Source organism: Aulostomus chinensis, chromosome 21, assembly GCF_037954235.1.
Source record: "Aulostomus chinensis isolate RoL2024-O1b breed Wild chromosome 21, RoL_Achi_v1.0, whole genome shotgun sequence".
Lineage (NCBI taxonomy): Eukaryota > Metazoa > Chordata > Actinopteri > Syngnathiformes > Aulostomidae > Aulostomus > Aulostomus chinensis.
This window is the reverse complement of record NC_141340.1, coordinates 2349648-2368731: the sequence shown is the minus strand read 5'-3', so window position 1 is coordinate 2368731 and position 19084 is coordinate 2349648. Positions and strand designations below refer to the sequence as shown.

The window sequence follows — 19084 nt, the reverse complement described above, 5'->3', positions numbered from 1 at the left end:
GTAGGAGTGCCTGCCTGCCAGCCTGAAAGAGCAGCAGGAAACCTGCAAAGGATTGGAGAACTTTCTGCCTTCTAACAATTCCTTGACGGATCTGAAGACGTTGCTGTACTGTACATCAGCTCCCCCATCAGAGAGAAGCAGGCAGCGATACTGTAACGCTGCACAGCGCGAGACAAGGTGGGGGTGGGGCACGCTACTGCTGCCGCTGTAATGGCCATTAATTAAACAGAATTATAGATTAGCATTGCAGATGTGGGCTGGTGCTGTGCCAGGCAGGCAAGCAGGAAGAGTTGGGTGGGTGGAAGGGGTTGTAGCGAGCGGCGTATTAGCGGGGAGGAGGTATATACAGCAACACAGCACATATCCATCTACAGATACGAGCTCCAGGCAGGAGGGCGAGACGCGAGATGGGACAGCGAGATGCGGAGGAAGAAGAAGAGGTGGAGCCTGACATCAAAGAGAGGGAAAACGTCAAAGTTTATTGTCCGGTAGCGTGCGCCTCCACCTTTTATGAGCCGCAGAGAAATATGAGAGGACAGAGAGAAAGCAGGCCGGCTGATGAACTTTAATAATTAATCAGCTTATTTTTTCCAGTTCAATTGATTGTTTAGTGTCGAATAAGGCAAAAAAGGACCATAAAAACGGAACTATTCAGGTTTTAATGACATGCAAATTGTTCTTTTATTATCTCATCATCGTCCAAAAGTCTCTCAGGAGGAATGTCAGGAATTCTGACTCCGTAACCTGATGCATCCGATGGTTTGTTTTGAAGTAGTTCATAGAACCAGTTTGGAGAAAAGCAAATATTTTCAGGAGGTGACCAGATGAGCCACCTGGAGCACGCCAGCTACAGACCGACACAGGAGCTGGAACCAGTCAGCAGAGGGGCACAGAAAACCGCTTTCAGTCCTGCTTCTTGCCCTCAAACACAAAACACTTCCCCAGTTACGTAGTGACCGGTGCTCCGGCAGCGTCGGTGCTAACCTCCTCCGGAGCCACGTGTGCCGCCACCTCTCGCTGCGGTCCGACAGGGACTGTTTCCCCTCAGTGGAAGCTTACTGGTTGATGTTGTGGATCACATCTGTACCAAGTTAAGTGACTCTGAGACGCTTCCCGAGACCATGACTCACCTGAAGATGAGTAAATCCTTAAAAAAATGTTGAGAGATTTTGGCCTTTTGGTGTGCCAGGAAGGGTGTCCTGTCGTTAAGGCTTTGACCTATGGTTCTGTTCGTCAGACATCATTTCAAACTTCTCATGTTAGAAGAACAGAACTTTTCCAGCGTGTCCACTTGTTTCTCGACGGGTTTCATCATGAATACTGCGATTGTTTTTACATTGGAGAATCCCATTCTTCTTCTTCTACTTTTTTAATTGGAATTATTCTATATGAGATCAATGTTTGTTTGCACATTCCTACCGCCTTTTATATCATTACCACAAAAAAAAAATACCACAACAAAGAGCATTGCAGTATCGTTTCAAATCTTAATCCCCACCTGTGTTGTGAAGGGGCGGACGTTTCGGCACTAGTCAAGAGCACTTTCCTACCATGAGAGCTCTCACTCACGGTTGTGAAAAATGTACAGAGAAGAGGAATGTTTCCTTTTACATACATGAAAAGAGTCCAGAGATAGAAGAACAGTTAAGGAAGGGAAGCTGGATAAATAAGAACATGAAAAGCTACTTTTTTTTTTTCATCTTACTGTGTCTTTTAAGATCCAGGACTGAGCGTCATTAGGAGGGAAGGGGCACTGCCTGACTCACACTCCCACATTAAAAATAATCACAGGGCTTCTAAAGGAAGAGGCTCCAGCGAAGGAGAGGAGAGGTGGCTGGGATGAGGAGGGTGGCGGCGGGTGATGGAGGAGGGACATGCAAGCCAGTCTGAGAGAGTTCCCACTTAGTCCTGCATTTTAATATCCTACATGTGAACAACATGTCCACAGACGTGCCGGAGATTTCCACCAAATCTACCATACATTGTGTCTGGGAACAGAGAATGGCAGGGATCACATGATGGCTACAAACAGATTGAGAGAGTGGTGGGAACTGAGGAGGCAGAGCGAGGAACGAATCAGTGGAGTGACAAGAGACGAAAGGAAAAAAAGAGGAAACGATTGTGAGAAAATGGAGATATAGAGTGGGTCAAAGAGGAATGCTCAGCTGTATGAAGCGGCACAAAGAGCCATTCCTTATTCGCTTCAAGAGCAGAGGCACAATGCTGCAGTAAGGTGGAGGAAATTGAAGTAAAGTGTGGAGCTGAGGTCTTTACTTGCCTTTGACTTTGATCTAAAATACCTTTATCAGCGTGGCTGAAGAGGCGGCGACAGTCCGCCCGCTCCAGAAGAGGAGAGCACTCCATTTTAAGGCCATTTTTTCCTTTTCCATTCTTAGAGAAATAATGTTCTTGTTTCATATGTGCATGCTAGGCTCACACATGTAATCTGCAGCTTTCGTCTGATTTACCGTCTGGGGCGGCGGAGGCAAGGAGCCGTGACTCTACAGTCGAGCACACAGTGAATGTCATTTTGAAACAGAGTGACACAAATACCAGGACGTGGCTCGGCGCCTCTGCGGCTTGGCCCTTTCTGTAACGCAGATGTAGTTAACCATTAACTTGGCTACGGTTCGCTTTGTCCTGCCTTAGAACTGCTACTTTAGCACAGCAGCGCACGAATGTTTATTCTCAAAGACGTTTATTGTTATTGCGAGTTATTAGATGTAATACCTTTGAATTTTTTTTTATAACGCCATCATGTACCTGCGGGTTGGTAAACGCACTTTTCAAAACAATCAGGGATTTTTGTGCGTTTTCCTGGATAAACAAGCAAGCAGACTCACCAAACCATGTAGCAGCGTCGGCTAACTAGTGAATTAATGTACGTTATACTACGTAGTATTCTGAACAATACTGAACTACAGCAGAAGTGACAAACTCAGTGGGAAAAAAATCAAAATGATTGGATCACGTAATTTAAATGGACAGATTTAACATGAATACTTAAAAATAGACCTACACGTGTTGAAAAGAAAGTAACTCAAGCAGTGAAAGTCTACAATAAACACTAGAATCACACCAGCACGCTGTCAATATGTTTACTTCTATCATACCTGCCTTTCAACACCACTTGTTATTGGTATTCAGACTGAACCTGATGGCTGTAATTGAGATATTTGCTGTTTCAGAGTGAAACATCAACGAGGCGTACGCGCTCTCGTTATTGCTGTCATGTTGTACTTGTTTAAGAAAGAAATATGCAGGCATCAGAAATGTTACAAAGGAATCGCTTTCATTTTTTTTGAGCCACCTCGCTCTATTTAGTGAGACATAATTGCTTCCAGTCTTTAAAAACCTGCACAAGAAAATATGCTTTCATTTACTGAACTCAAAAAGAGATGGATCCTTTTACACCAACAGAAATTCTTGCAACAGCCAGCTCTTCCGCTGTTAGAGGAGATAGGAAGCCCAGCGCCCGGGGGACAACACTTCCCAATTCTGCTTTCTGATGGTTGCCTCCGGTCTCCGTCGCCCCCCCAACAGGGTCAACTCCTATTCTCGCTGTCTTCTTCTAGGTCACTTCGTCCTCTGCATAAAGTGATAGGCCGAAGGCCAACCTGGGTCCTGTCTCCTCATCTGCTGGCTACCTTATAGTCTGACCTCTCTCCGTTATCTAACCTCCTTCTTCTCACCGTCACGACAGCTTGACCTACTTTGGTATAACCTTTGGTCCTTGCAGGCAGCTCCTCCACTGCTTCAGCCTCCAACTCCGTCAGCTCTATTTAGGTCAACCTGCCTTCAGCCTCTAATGAGCTAATGAACATAAATCAACCTGGAAATATTAGATTTTTATTTCCTTTCACAACAGGAAATTATCAATAACATTTAGTGAGATAATACTTGCAGGAAGTGAGCAACCGTAACTGTGACGTCATCGAGTTGGAACAAACGCTGAGTTGGAAAAGTCCTCTAAACAAACCTGGACCTCTAATCGACTCCACTGACCGTGAGTGGGAGAACGTTTGACATTTAAATGATGGATTAGAACGTACACAGTAGTGTAATGCATGTGTGAATGATACACGCTCACACATGTCCTTGTAGCACAACTAAGCAACCAATTACACAGTGCAGCCTGCCAATAAGATATCAGCGGTGGGTTGCCAACACTCATTTGCTTTCGCTGTCCTACCCACTATTGTGCTGCGGAGCTGAGGAGTGAGTTCAGCTTCCACTCAAGCCTTTCATATGTAGAATCAGAAACAAGCAAATTGAAGTGTTCACTCTCATTAATGGAAACAGTTGCTCACAAAAATTGCAATCTTTTCAAACTTGAATTCCATTAAGGAATGAGCAAGGTGACACAAGGATGCGGTGTTACACAGCCCGGCGTTCTCTCTGCCATCAAGTCACCTACAAGTGTGGAACTTTACCAGCTCGTAGGAGAGATGTCATAGCGGACGCTGAGACAGCAAATATGTCTGATACCCTAATGCACTGAGACCCTTTAGAGCACTCTTCTGGTTACAAACAAACTCTGGTACAGTTCGTGGTTTTGAAGCTAATCCAAACCCCATTTGATCCACCAGCATCTGAACCTGAACTAATGGCTTCTCTAGCCAGGTTGCCTCGTTAGATTTGACAAAGTAGGCAAACTATGGCAGCCTTTCTAAGAGGAGAAAGTTCAAAACACAGGACCCTTTCCCTGTGTCTCCCGCCTTTGTCTGTTTGGTTCACGTTTTCCAACAAACTTCAGATGTAAAAAAATCGTATCTGGAAAAATACCCCAAACACATTTGGGTGAGAACTGGCATGGTAGAGAGATGTGTGACAACGAAAATGAAACATCTGTCCAATTAGATAAGTGAGTGAAAAGAATGGAGAGAAGAAAACCTCCTGACCTGGAAGAGCTTGTGAGTCAGAACCCAATTTCCAACAGGGAAGTGGGGCTGTGGCCTCATAGGTGAAGGCAGCCCCCCAGGCAGCCCCCCAGGACCCCCTTTAATGTGAGACCCTTGGATTGAGCAGTGAGCCCAGTGAAAGAGAGAGCAGCTTTCACCAGCATTCTCAAAACGGGACTTTTAATACATCAGGCAGTCTTGGTGACAGCAGGCAAATGTAGAAGCAGCAGAGGTAAAAATAATGTTGACGTGGGAGGAGGGGCCGCTGCCGCCGCCACTGAACACACAGCCATTTAAAATGCACGGCGGATGATGAAACTCCCAGCACCTCCAATCATATTATGTATTATAATGCATCATGCCTCATCACCTCTCAGGGAACAGCAGACAAGTCTGGCCGGTTCTGCCGTATCCTTGCTAATTACATTTGGCCAACTAGTGCCTCACTGTGCATTTTAATCGCTCGTAACTGTGTTACGTACAAAACAAACAAACACTGACTGCACTTACAGGGTGAGGTGGTTGAAGCCCACAGTCCTCAAGGTGAAGGCTCTGGCCAGCAGACGCACGTGCGTGAACAAAACGCCGATCGAGTTCTCGAAGCTGGTGAGTTTCTGCAGGACCGGAGAGGTCTCGATCAGCTGCCTGTCGGTCTGAGGCTCCTGGACCTGGTCAATCAATCAGTTGGTCAAAGGTTGTTAGTACATTTTATGATATTACATAAATCCTTTAAGTGCTGGAGGGGGGGGGGGGGGTGGAACACCTCATCGAGCAATATAACCCAACCAGAATCGATGAGTTTTTACAGCAAGTGTAAAAACAGACATTTTATGGTACTGGAGGAGTAGCATGAGTTTATCTAACAGACCATATGTCTGCATGTCTTTGCTCTTTTTCCTAGTTTAGGTTGGGCTCCTTAAATTCAGACACAGAGGAACTTCTATTCTCTAGCTTCCACTGATATTTAAGTGTGCGATCATAATTGGGACAACAGTTTGTAAAAGGTCCTTTCCTGGTTCAACATGTGTGTAAAAGGTTGAACTCGGAGGTCGACTGGGAGACGTGTCTCAGTGTCTGACCTCACGAATGATCCTATGGTTGAATGAGAGTAAGTCCCTGCTGGCGTGTTCTAAAAACCGTCCTCCTGCACTGTAGGGGCAGCAGTGCTTTGTTTTTGCATGCGCACATCTCATGTTCTTTTGAATCTGGGATCACCAGCCGCAGCAGCATGTGGCTGGTATTGATTTTATCATGTCACGCTGGCAAACCATCACACAGGCGGTTCTGAGAACTTGTCACATTCATGTAAGATGCATCAACAAGGTTTGTGGTTGAGGTCAACCTAGAAGCCAAGTTGCGACATGGGTGTGGCCCGAGGGCGCTCTGGAGGACGGGATGTAGGAAGTATTTTATATTGTCCCACGTTTGTTTCAACATTGCAAACATGTAGTTGACGCCAGGATGAAGGTAAAGTTGGAAGGCGTTGTTCTTGGTACGACAGTGTGAGTCGTAACGTCACCATGTCAATCGCCATTAATCAATCATAAGATGGACTGTGTTGGGAAAAATAAAAGCACTGACACTGGATGAGGGTCGTCTCAATAACCCCAAACCCAAAAATGAAGAGGGTCAGAGCTTATTGGTTGGGCTGATAAAACTAGCAGCGGCATTCAAACTAGAACAAGTAGAAAGACCAGGAGCTCCATGTGACGATAAGAGTGGGATGAATAAGTATGAATTTATTGACATCTTTCCACTATGGAAAAGTACTGACAGCAGTTTTGATAGACTTGGATCAGTAAGGAGTCTCAATAATGCTATCAATGAAAATGAATGATCCCCGGTCCTAGAACTGAGCGCTGCAAACTCCACACATGGGAAAGCTAACTTAGCATGCTCCGAAACTCGCCAACAGGCCTGACCCGTCAGCGTTCGCAGTCCACGGCTACAAAGGCATCGGCTGTCACACTCTAGGCTTTTGGCAGGCAGGTTTTCACAGCTACATTCTCACCTAAAAGATGCTTAAAATGAACATAAACAGTAGAGGCAGTAAATAAAACTCTTCCCCTCCTACACAAATTAGTTTGTGGCCAAACTCAAGCGAGTCTTTCAAATGACGATTTGATGGCGGAATAAGTTTTCCTGTCAACGCCAATCTACTGTGCAAGTGTGGAACTTGTCCTCCAAAACAGAGAGGAGGTAGAATCATTTGACTCACTCTGCATCTGCGGAGGACGCCAACTGTTAGCGTGCAGCAAAGAAATCTGCTTTCTTAATGAAGTTAATCCATATCAGAGTGCCAGATATATTCTGTACATTAAGTGAACCTCGACAGTACGTGCAGCTGGAGGGCCTGTTTGGAGTGTGTGTTTTTACTCCGCCTCTAAACAAACTCAAAGATCGGCAGCAGATGGGATCTCTTACTCATTAAGTTTTAAGTCAAATGGCTCAAATTTTCTCACTTTGAAAACGGTGATTCACACAGCCAATTAATATCTCTGGTGACTTAGTCACACAGCAAATTTCCTTATTTGTTCTTCAGCGGGCAATATCAGAAGCCTCCAGTCTTGTGACTTTGATGAGCCTTGAAGGAAAGGTTTGTTGGTCATGAAAACTGCTGCAGATTATTCTTTTAACATTAGCTTTAGGGCATGGCGAGTTCAGAGGTAGACGGGATCGGCAAAAACATGCTGGATTCCACTGCAATATTCGCTTGTGCCTGTGCTCATTAGAAAAAGAAGTCATATGCTGAGAAAATATGTATATGCATGTTTGTTTAATCAAGAGAGAGCCTTATGGGTGAATTAATTAGGCTGCTAGAAGCATCTAATTGGTCTCTGTGTGGTACAACTGTAAGCTTGACCAAGACATACTTTCCAAGGAAACACTGAGCTCCATAATTTTATTTGGACATTCAAGGGAACATGCGTTGACCTTGTTAGTTTGCCCCATTACAATACACACTCCCCCAAAAATAAGAAGAAAGAGACACTCAAGGCTCCTCAGATGGCCTCTTGCTTCATTTTCCAGCCTCTACTTCGTCTGTGATTCCGCGAAGAAATCACAAGTAAACAGCTTTCTCAGAGACTCCCATGTCAAGTGACTGCATAGAGCAGAGAAGTATTTTTAGACTCTGTATTTTAATTGGAATGCTGCCGGTAATGTCATGGTTCCATCTTTCGATATGTCTTAAGAAACATTTCATTTCTGCCTTTTTTCCCCCCTCTGTTAATTAACGGAAGGCGTTTAAATGTCATGCATTGCAACTAACGACGTCTGATGAGTTCAGCACTCATAGGCGCGAGCTATCCTTCGGGGGAATGGTCAGCAGCAAGGCTTCAAACATACACGGGGGGGATCAACAGCAGTTATTTAAAAAAAAAAAAAAACACGTTTGAAATGGCTTCAAAGCCTCACTCTCAGCTCAGCCCTGAGAGAAGGCAGCATCAGAGCACGGGTCTTCAGATGCCCAAAAAGCCTGACACTCGTGTATCTCCCCAATAAACCAAAGGAGATATTTGGAAATCCAGACTCTGTGTAAATGGCGTTCTGCTAAATTATTCTAGAGAGCTGCAGGTGATGATGCATCGGTGCAGATCGAGCAAACACGAATAACATAAAGATGGGCCTGTCAACCACGACACATTCCACCGCGCTCTGTGGAGCACGTCGGTGGCCGGGCTAATGTATGCGTGTATGCCAAAGACGAGTGTACGCATAATTACCCACGCCACGGTGAGCCGCCGTTGCCATCTACTCAAACCTCATTAAGGCAGATCCTCTTTCACATCCGTTTTATCATCCTCGTCTGGATAGGCAGGGGAGGGGAGGGGGGGGGGGGTGGCGCGATGACACCTTCCTACCCCTCAGCAGCAATTTTGGGCGTAATGTTCAACCCTTAGCTCCAGGGGGCCTTCATCAATTACAAATAATTATTTTAATAAATAATGAGGCAAAATGTGCTTTCCTTGTGTGAAACTGCTTAGATTATATCATCTCAAGCCAAAAGGTCAGGATGCTATCAAGTTACCAAGAGGTTGGCACAATTTAACAGGCGTTACCCTGCTGGCGAGGGACCACCCAGAGTAAACCTCAAACCCACGCAATGCCTGGTAATAAGGCTGAAGTTCTGAAGCGGCTGATGATTATTCATGCAGCACACTGTGGAGGTTCCCCCAGCACCACAGAGCAGTTGTAGGGGTGACCTCAGAGCTCCACCCTGACCACAGTGCCCACCTCTGGATCGTCTGCTGTGCAGCTCACCGGGAAGAAAGACGGCTGGATAGAGTGGGTTTATCCTGAGCACTGACAAGCTCAACAAAATCATCCAGACACTCAGCAGATCCGGATGAAAAAATATAAGGGTGAGGGGGCAAAGACGAGGGGGAAAAAAGCAAGTATACATGGAGATGTACACACACAAGTACACACTGTTATACTGGGCCAAGCATGGATATGCAAAAATGTACATATGAAAATGCAGCAACACTGCACACGCAGGGAGATCAGGAGAATAAAGTGCTTAAAGACGAGTCTCGGCATACACACAAAGAAACACTTGCTCGGCGCAAACACATCAGAGAGAAGGATTCCTGACGGTCCCTGGAGGGCCCATGTGATTCGGGACTGTAATCCTGTTATGGCATCTTTGATCTCTTCTTCCAAATCCTAATTTCCAACAAACACTGTTGACATGTTCAATGTTTCTGGGCAGATCATGCAAAGGAAAGAACGGTAGAACAGACTGCAAAACATGATGATAGAGGAGGAGAGAATAGAGCGGTTGAAGAGGAGAAGGGAGGAATGGTGGAGAGGAAGAGAGACGGAGTGAATGAAAGCAAGGATTAGGGTCTTGACCAAAATGTAGAGCGGCGAGACACATGAACAGAAGAATGGGGGCCAGCGGAGGACCATTGGGGCCTTGATAGCTATAAAGAACTCAGTCAGCCTCAGGCAAAAGAACTAACAGCTTGCCCACCTCTGTTAGCAACACGCACCAGGAAAAATATACACCCAGACTGGAGAACTTCAAAGATGGGAGAGTGTTTTTGTGTTATGGGGTGAGCTGGATTTTAATGAGTCGCCCAGCCAAAATAAACATCAATAATAAAACATCTCGACCAACCTGCAGGGGGTGTGGTGGGTAGTTGAGCCAAACCTCCCGGAGATCCTGCAAACAGAGGGGACAGAAATAGAGGGGGAGACAGAGACAGAGGGGGAAGGAGAGGGGGAGGGTCAGTGGAAGTCAGCATTTCCTATCGGTGTGAAGCTCATCCATGATCGTGTTACACTGCAACAAAATGCAGTAAAAACTAATCAAATCATGCTCAATGTACTACGTTATTTTGTATCAGAGAGCGAATGTGTGTGACATCACAGCGGGTGGTGGACAACTGAAAGCCAGCGCTAACGCTTAGCTCCAATGCTAAAAATACTAAAAACACGTAAGAAAAAATGGGAATAAGAACTTTCGGGATGAAGGCAACAGAGGCTGACATAAATACGTCCAAACCACCAGCATCATTTTTGAAAACTGAACATGCAAACAACTCATGTGAGGCAGCTTGTCCCCAGGTTAAGATTAGCTGGTGATACCAGTCACGGTGCGTTCCAGTCGAGCTCGGGAGTCGGAGCCTTGCTGCCCCACGAGCGCTTATTCGTAATCCAAAATCACTCACAAGAATAATCAATTCAAGTACTTACTGGGATTAAAATGAAGAAAGGCTGCCGAATGCAGTTTATTCAGTTTTCATTCATGTTTTTTTTTTTAATTCATTTTTACAAATTTCACTGCTGTGGAATATTAATTAGTAATATATTAATGTTTGCTCACTTTTGTCACTATCAAACAGTCCTGTTTTATCCATGAAAAAGGAAAAGAATAACTTCGAATCGGTGTCATTTTTTGGTCCCTGGCTGCCCTCACATGAATATCAGCGACTGTCAATATTTATATGTCAAGAGACCTGCTGGGTTCTCCAACATAAAGAATCAACACATTCATTGATTTATTTATCATTTTAATTGTTCTACGGAGGATTAAACAACCCCCTCAACAACAAACCCTGGCAGTGGGCTTCAAATGCTCGACGCAGGGACGCCCCGCATTTCTTGGCCCGAGAGCTTTCAGGTGCCATCAACAAGCCCGATGGGGGTCCATGATTCAACAGCAAATTATTCAGCATCTCATTTTCACACCCACAGGGATGTATATCCACCACCCACTGGGAGGTTCGATTTGGGGGGCGGGCGGGGGTAGAGGGTTTGAGTGGGAGTTGGGGAGTTCTGCAGGTGGAGGGTTTTGGCTTTGAGGTGTGCTGTCCCTGGAGACACAGTATTGACTGGACCGCTTTTGCCTTTCGCCCGTAGAGAGAAATATGTGCAAGATCAACATGTTTCCTCAACCCTGCTCTGAGGTAACTCCACAAGATCAAATGGTAGATAGACACAGGCAGAGCGAGAGTAATCTGTGGTTCTCAAGTTGTTGCCAAGGACAACGCCAGTCTGAGGCGTTTTGGGGTGGTTACCGCGATGTGTAAAAGGCCTCTAAAGTGGAGTCTTCCTGGGGTTTTTTAAAGGTTCAAGGAGATACAGCTTTAAAATGTGGTGCGAGTCCACTGGGGGGTTGTGAATGGTCAGCAGTAATGAATGGGCACCTCATCTAAACCCACCCAGCTGGCTACTCATTGCCTCGAGCAGCCAATGAAAAATTCATGAAAGTGGTCGATATATTTGAGCAAATGCTTCCTTTCTGTTTCTTGTCTCTTAGCCAGTGACAGTATTTAAAAAGCACTGATCAGGTTATCACAGGCTGTCGCTGCGGTGTATGTCACCGCACATGCCGCTTATGTTTTGAAGAAAAAAAAGACAACAGCCCCGGCTAATCATAGCAGTTTCACAGCCCTGCACGCTGCCCTGAAAAATACACATGAAAGCTACGCATCCTCAACGTAACACTCATATGCAAGCAGACGATCAGGGAGACAGAGAATAAGCAAACACCCAAAACCAACACACAAGTACAGACAGGTTTCTTCAGCTTGTGATCAAGGCTTATGATTAAAACCCTGTCCACAAGGCACACACGATCCACCCACAAGCTGTATATAGACCCGAACAGCTAATGTTTCAATTACAGCCACTTCAAAGACAAGGCAGACAATGATTAAGCCAGCATCGAGTGGGGATTTAAGAATAACAGGGTTTTTTTCCCTCTCTTCTCCCCCTTCCCTCTCTCTCTCTCTCTCGCTCTCTCTTTCTCTCTCTCACTCTCACTCCCAGTACGAGGAAGGTGTAATTACTGGGGGCACAAATCATCATCTGCAGCAGCTGAATCACAGCCATTTGGAGGATGGAGGTTGGAAAAAGAAAAAATAAAGGGAAAAACATATGCAAACATATTTGTTTGAATGTCAATGACCCAGCTATAATGAGAATTGGAATTAAAAGCAAAATGAAAGAGGTGGGGGTTTTTTGGGGGGGAAGGGGGGGGGGGGGCTCGTGCTTCAATCAAAGTGGGCTTTAATCATCATGGAGATGTGAGCTCAGTCTTCCAGATACAATATCAAGTCAACTGTGGCTAGGCAACAGCAATATAACTTCCATAGACACTCTCTCTACCCCCACACACCCCAGAGACCGTTGGCCATCCATGATTGGGACATAATGGTGCTCTCTCTCTGACAAGGTCTGATGCTCCCTGACAAATTGGTCTCTCGCTACAGGCTGCCAATCAATCCATCAAATGTAGTAGTGCAGCAGTGGGATCGATAAGAGATAGCATCGCTGATCGATAGCAACATAAAAGCAGCCCTAGGTCCAAAAGTCTTCTGTCGGTCAAGGTGAAAACTAATGTTGAGTCTTTGGTGAAGTCTATCGTGCGGTTTAGAGGTGAGGGTGAACAGCACATCTTTAACAGCTGCAGCAAGTGTGGGCAGAAAAATGGAATGTGAAGAGAAAATGGCCTGTGAATATGTTCGCATGCATTTGTTCTCCGAGTCATTATCAAACCAAGGACGCGGCGGAGATACAGACTCCAGCTCCAATAGGGAAATGTTGTCACAGGACAAAGCGTGGATATTTAAAAAAGCATTGATGTCAAGGGAGAATTAGAAACACTCACGCTTTCACCCAGGGTGGGTCATGGCCGGTGGCTGTTGTTTTAAAAAGGAGACCAAATGAGAGAACTGTCTCAAAGCTGACAGGGACAGGGGGTCACGATACCTCCAACCACTGTATGGAAGTGGAATTATGGTTAACGCCGCGGGGTTTGTCACATGAGGTTGTAGTCCATCTTCCTGAGGAATTGTCCTTTTGGTCAATCTTTCACTTTAAACCCTTTAAATTGACTGGATGTAGCATGAACGGTGACGCTGTCCTGACTACATGGGCTGTACGGCGCGCCGCGTATACTCTACCTTCCTTCAGTGTTGCATCACCTGAGTACGGAGGGCGTTGCCAGCCAGTGTTTCACCTGCTCGCACAGGGGAAGCAAACAGCCGTGCAGAGGGACCAAAGTAAAACTGGTAAACCATGACAAGTACTCAATTTGGTGAAGCGTTCAGAGATGCGGAAGGTGCGAAAGCTACCATGTAAGATGACACAGAAGTCGTATTCTAGGTTTTAGGGTGTGTGTGATTGTGCTCTGTTAGTAAAAGTAGAAAGTTTAGCCCGTGGGCAAGTAGTGAATTCCTCATTATGAGGATTGCTCCTCAAACAAGGGGCTTCCCTTAGGACACAGCCGCATCATCTTTTTTTCCACAAAATTTCACTGCTGCTGAGTCCAGGTTGTGAGTAATTGAGCTTCTCCCCCTGAAGATGATGCTTCCTGCCTGTCTGCTGATGCTTCAATAACCTCTACAGTGGCATCGTTAACAAATTAGCATCTATTGTTTCCTCTGGGCTTTTGTGCGCAACGGGGCCTAGATTCCATCCCCAGCTTGAGCCCTGTTGTTTGGGAAACCAATGCCAGCAAAGGTGACATGTTGAAAGAACACCAAGAGGACTGAAAAAACTGGTGTGCTCCAGCCATGAATGCCATACCAATTAGGGGACAACACAAGCAGGGAGAGAGGAAAAGAAACCTGAAGCCACTGTTAGTTTTCTGGTAATCACACGTTAGCTTTGTCTTAAGAAGTCAACCTGGAATTTTACCTCTGGAGTCTGCAGAGCTCTTATTTTGATTTGTCATGAGAGGGGTGGTGCAAAAACAACTGTGGGGGTAATGACATGGTGGGGTGTTAATGAGAGGAAAGAATGGAGAGGAACGGGTGTGTGTGTGTGTGTGTGTGTGTGTGTGTGTGTGTGTGTATTAGTGTGTATTGGGGGGGGGGGGGGGGCAAGATGGAGATGCCAGCCAGCATTGTGTTGTTTTAGAAAGACAAGGAGGGTATGGGCCTGATCACTCATGCATGAATGGAATAGCATAGCGACAAATAGGAGCAGCAACACCTTTCAGGGTGTAATAGAGAGAAATCCAGTCCCTCAGTTTTGCGCTGCATCTCATTAGCTTGGTAATGATACCCATTCTGGTGTGTTAAGATAGAAATACATAAGGATTCAAGTAGTCCAACAGACCATACAAATCTATCTCTCACTCTTTCCGTCCATTTCTTTGGTCGGTCCCACAGTTCCCCACCCCCCCATCGAACCACCCGGCTGGCGTTCGGTTGTCTGGTCTGTGTCCATCTGTCTCCTTTCTGCTTAGTGTGACAGAGCCGCCATCAGGAGGATTCAGCGGGGGGTGACAGGCCATAGTATTTCAATCCATTGATCATCTCTGAAAACTTTCGCACCAAAGTTGACAATCACTCAAATTTGATTTGCACTATTTCCTGAAAATCTCAGCTACCTCTCTTGCCAGGCAAAGCTGTGCTACACAACTGTATGTATTTCTAAATCCCAACCCGGACCGCACAGAGTACTGACGCAGAACAGCAAGTGTCACGATGGGCTGTAAAGTCGTGTGTGTTAGATAATAAGATGCATTGGAGAGGAGTAGAATAATGAATGCTGCCAGCTGAGGCCTTTTTCCAAAGAGCCCTGGAAGAAATGCACTGTGTAGTTGGTGTGTTTTATTCAGTGATACGATGTGTGTTTGCCCCTTCAAACCATTTTATGTTTTTATTTACAGTTTGTCCTCAGTATAACAAGCTGCTGGAGACAATTGGACCCAGAGAAATGAAAGATGGTAGCAAACAGCTATGTGACAGAGACTCAATGCAGCTGCAGCCAGAATAATCGTTTAATTTAGGGACGATCAAATGCCCTACGCTTGAACTGCTAGCTGTACAAATCAACACAATTAACTAATGAGAGTATCATTTGTCACCCCTAACAAACTAATCTACATACATCCAAACTTAATGCATGGCTTGTGGTAGCGGTGACAAATGGGAGTACCCTCAAGGCTCTGTTCTGGGTCCCCATTATTGTTCAGCAAAATGACAAAAAAAAGTTTCACAAAATACATCTGTAAAGATTTGGCAGCACCATTTCTATCGGCTGGATTCACAGTAAAGCTGTCAGGTACATATTTGTTTATGTTGTAGGACGGCGGACCAGTCACACTATGTACCGTGACTAAATGCGCCTCGGATCATTAATGCTATTTGTTAACAAGCACTTGTTAGCTTAAGCCGCAACGCTGCCAGACAAAATGACAAAAACCGACATTAAAAAAGTAGGAAAAGCCAATTTTGGCTGTTTTAAACTGATCTGCCCCAAAATCGTACGGGTTCCTCCTCAGAAAACAGAACAAATACAGCAACACATAATTTTTACAAACTCCTGTGACAGACAAACAATCGTGTTAGCTCCTTAGCACAGGTCAGCCTTTGATTTTATGTACGCACACTCCCTTTGCTTCTGATTGTGACTCGCGTCTTCCTTTTTATAGATATAATACCAACTGTGAAACTTCTTATCCTATCTTATGCCCACAACCTTGTTTTATCTGTGGGGCTGCCTGGTTTAAACTGACTGAAAAAAAAAAGATCTCTACGGTGCTTTAAGTTTTTTAAGATCATTTAATTACATTTTCATGCTGCAAAGACGTTTCAAAATGCTGATACCAATGCTGACACAAACAAAAACTACAGATCACATATTACCCAGTTTCATCTTTCTGCAGAGACACAAAAAACTCTACACTCAGTAAACCACAATGGCAGGACACTGCACAAGACAAATCAAGTTCAGATGCCTCGTGCTTTTAAGTTGAAGAACTACAGATGAAAAGTTAAAACATAAAGCAAAACACTACATTTCTCATTTTGAGCCCTGAGGAGAGAAATATATATGAAGATGATTTCAGTCAAATTCAAGATGAGGGAAAAAATACATTCTGATTTTTTTAATCCTTCAAGCAAATTTCAGCTGCTCAGAGTTTGAGAGAAGTTATCTATAATTAATGATAATTTTGCCCAGAAGTTTTGTGGTGTGAGACTTTCAAGTATTTTACTCTGAAACTTCTCATCAGCTCTTCCAAAGACCCCCCCCCCCAGCACGGATCAAACATGTTTGATGGATCACCATGTGACCGTGGCCCTATAGTGTGTGGGCGTCACCAACCGAAGTTCTGATGAACCCTCTCAATAGCCAATTAGAACGAAGCCTGCTGCTACATGCTAGACCCGCTGCAAGTCATTTAATTGATTCATAACATTTCTCGCCAAAATAAATGCAAATACTGATTCAATCATCAATTATTCATGCCCACGGATCTCACACACACACACACACACGCACGCACACGCACACACACTCAAACAATAGCAGGTGTCCTCCTGCAGACTGTCAAACTGCAATGTTCCACACATCCAGCTCATTTTGCAAAATATACAAGCCAGGCTCAGTCTATTTTCAGCACCGTGGCTTCACCCTTATCTACATTTCTCAGTCTTATTGTTTTATCTTTGTGGACTGTCAGTGTACACACAATAAGCTGATAGTCCAAAGCATTGGAGGATAAAGTAAGATTATGTATGATCTCAGGTTCAAAGGCTGGCTGCAATTCAATATTTGGCAAAGTGTTTTGTAGCAGAAAAGATGCTAACACCACAAATCTAGCAAACCATTTGAAGAATTAGAGAGTTTACTTACTTTTAAAGGCTACATCTTTTTTTTACCATATTTGTATTTTGTCTTCAGTTTATTCTTATAATTCACATTTATTGAGTGTTTCATGTGAGCGAACTGTACAGCCAAAATTTCCCTCTGGGATCAATGAAGTTTTTTTCTACTCTATTCTATTCAAAATGCTTTGAGAGGAGAACAAGATTTCTCCTCTTCTCTGCTGTTAATCAGTTATTTATCTTCAGATACAAATTTTATGACCTCAAAGTTGTGCCAATTTTTCTGTAGGTGTCAAAAAAACGTATATCCTGATTATCAATGGTTTTCTTAAGGTATAACATCCAAGTTCTGACAAAAGCTCTGTTTCTTTCATTAAATTTCTGTGAGTGCATGATGGCAACCATGAGGCGTGACTAAAAAAAACAAAGTGGCATTTAAATTCTTTTCAACAGAAAATAAGAGAAGACGTGAAGTCGCTGTGGCTACGAAGCAGCTGAGAAGAATACCACGAACCTCAATCCACTGTGCCACCCTGCAAAGATGCTGCAGAGAGTCTACCTGGTAGAAATGGCACAAACCATCAAAGACTAAGACAGACACACACACGAGTACAACATGACGCGAAGACGAGCTACACCTCCTGACACAATGCATTCACTCCTGAACTTCGGCAGAGGGAAATGTTCTACAGTGTTTAAGGCTTTTTTTCCCTAGGACCTCTTATCTTTGGCTCTAATTTGATTAATCATGTTGGTTCAAAAGAAATGTGCCAATCAGAACATGTTTCATGTCTGGATGCATTGCTCAAAATAATTCTAATGTCAGATCAGACACCCCCTCGGCCACAGTGCATTCTTAAATCCTACATTTGTGGCCAGTTTTCACTTTTGTTATTTTCTTTTCGCCATAAATCCGTCCACGGCAAATCTGCTTTGAATAGAGTTTTACTCAAGTTTGAAAAATGTTGGAATGGATGAGATTCACTAAACAGGAGGAAACTCTGCATGGACGGATGAACAAACGTATGTAAAGACGGAACGAAAGGCCTCCAGACAGAGGGAGGAGACGACGGGAACCAAAGAGAAACGGACGCGCAGCAGCAGAAACCAAAATGAGGGCTGAGTCACCTCGATGTTGAAAAGCAGCCGACCAAAGAGCTGCCGGGCCTCCTCCAAGCCTCCCTCCAAGTACACAGCACCTGCAAGCAGGAAACAGAAATCAAACCAGTGAATGAAGACATAATCAACAACACAAAGGTTAATCAAGTGTGTTCAGTCAGGATACTTTCATGAGGGGAAACCCACCTCCCAACCCACACAAACTTAAAGTGTGATGTTCTACGAGGTCATAGATGGTGTAAAAACAATTCTGGCAATTTCAGACATCTCTCTTAATGGAAAACCTAAAAATTAATTGCACTCGGCAATGAGCTGAAATTGCTTTATTAAAAATAGGAGAGCGTTTTTATTGGTTTTTGATGGCGAAATGACCTTGGGGTTCGTGTGCAGTTAAACCCCTTGCTTGTCAGAGCAAGAGGAGGAGGAGGAGGAGAGGAAGGGTAGCGACCTTATTGGGCTCAGGCGTAAACTGGCCAAGGTCAGAATATCCTACAAGAATCCAGAGAGGCGGCAGAACTTGGAACAACTCAGAAACTGAATATCAGGAGTAACTAGCAGGACTGAGAGACAAAGACATTAAGTTTAATGCCTGACTGCTACATCAGAGTACTTGATATTCGCCAATCACTAAAACTTCATTCATGTGTCGCTAACATACATGCTGCTATCGCGAACATACATGCTGCTATCGCGAACATGCTGTTTAATATGTGACAGCATTAAAACACTTTCTTTCCCCAGCAACACCAGGAGGTGCTATGACGTCTGTAAATGCAACACTCCCTCAGTAACACTGGAATCACAGATTTAACAAAATCCTGCAGACAGAAAATCGCAACTGAACACATGAGCTCCTTGGGGAGGGGCTGAGGGGCGGCAGACGGAAAAACAAGTGGGAGGTAAATAAGATAAAGAGAAACGTACATCAGTTGGAAAAAATCATTGATTGTCCCCCAAATTGATACACAATCTGACAAAAACAGTTATTTT

At 44.5% G+C, this 19084-nt stretch overlaps 1 protein-coding gene across 1 annotated transcript in view; it reads right to left on the bottom strand.

Annotated features, from left to right (window-relative positions):
* drosha (drosha ribonuclease III) overlaps positions 1-19084 on the bottom strand; it is a 101968-nt gene that overhangs the window by 29700 nt on the left and 53184 nt on the right. The window contains exons 23-25 of the mRNA XM_086191332.1: positions 18104-18174; positions 10027-10071; positions 5412-5569 (exon numbers count right to left, since the gene is read on the bottom strand). Of these exons, the coding sequence (XP_086047458.1) occupies positions 5412-5569; positions 10027-10071; positions 18104-18174 (274 nt within the window). The remainder of the gene's footprint in view (positions 1-5411; positions 5570-10026; positions 10072-18103; positions 18175-19084) is intronic.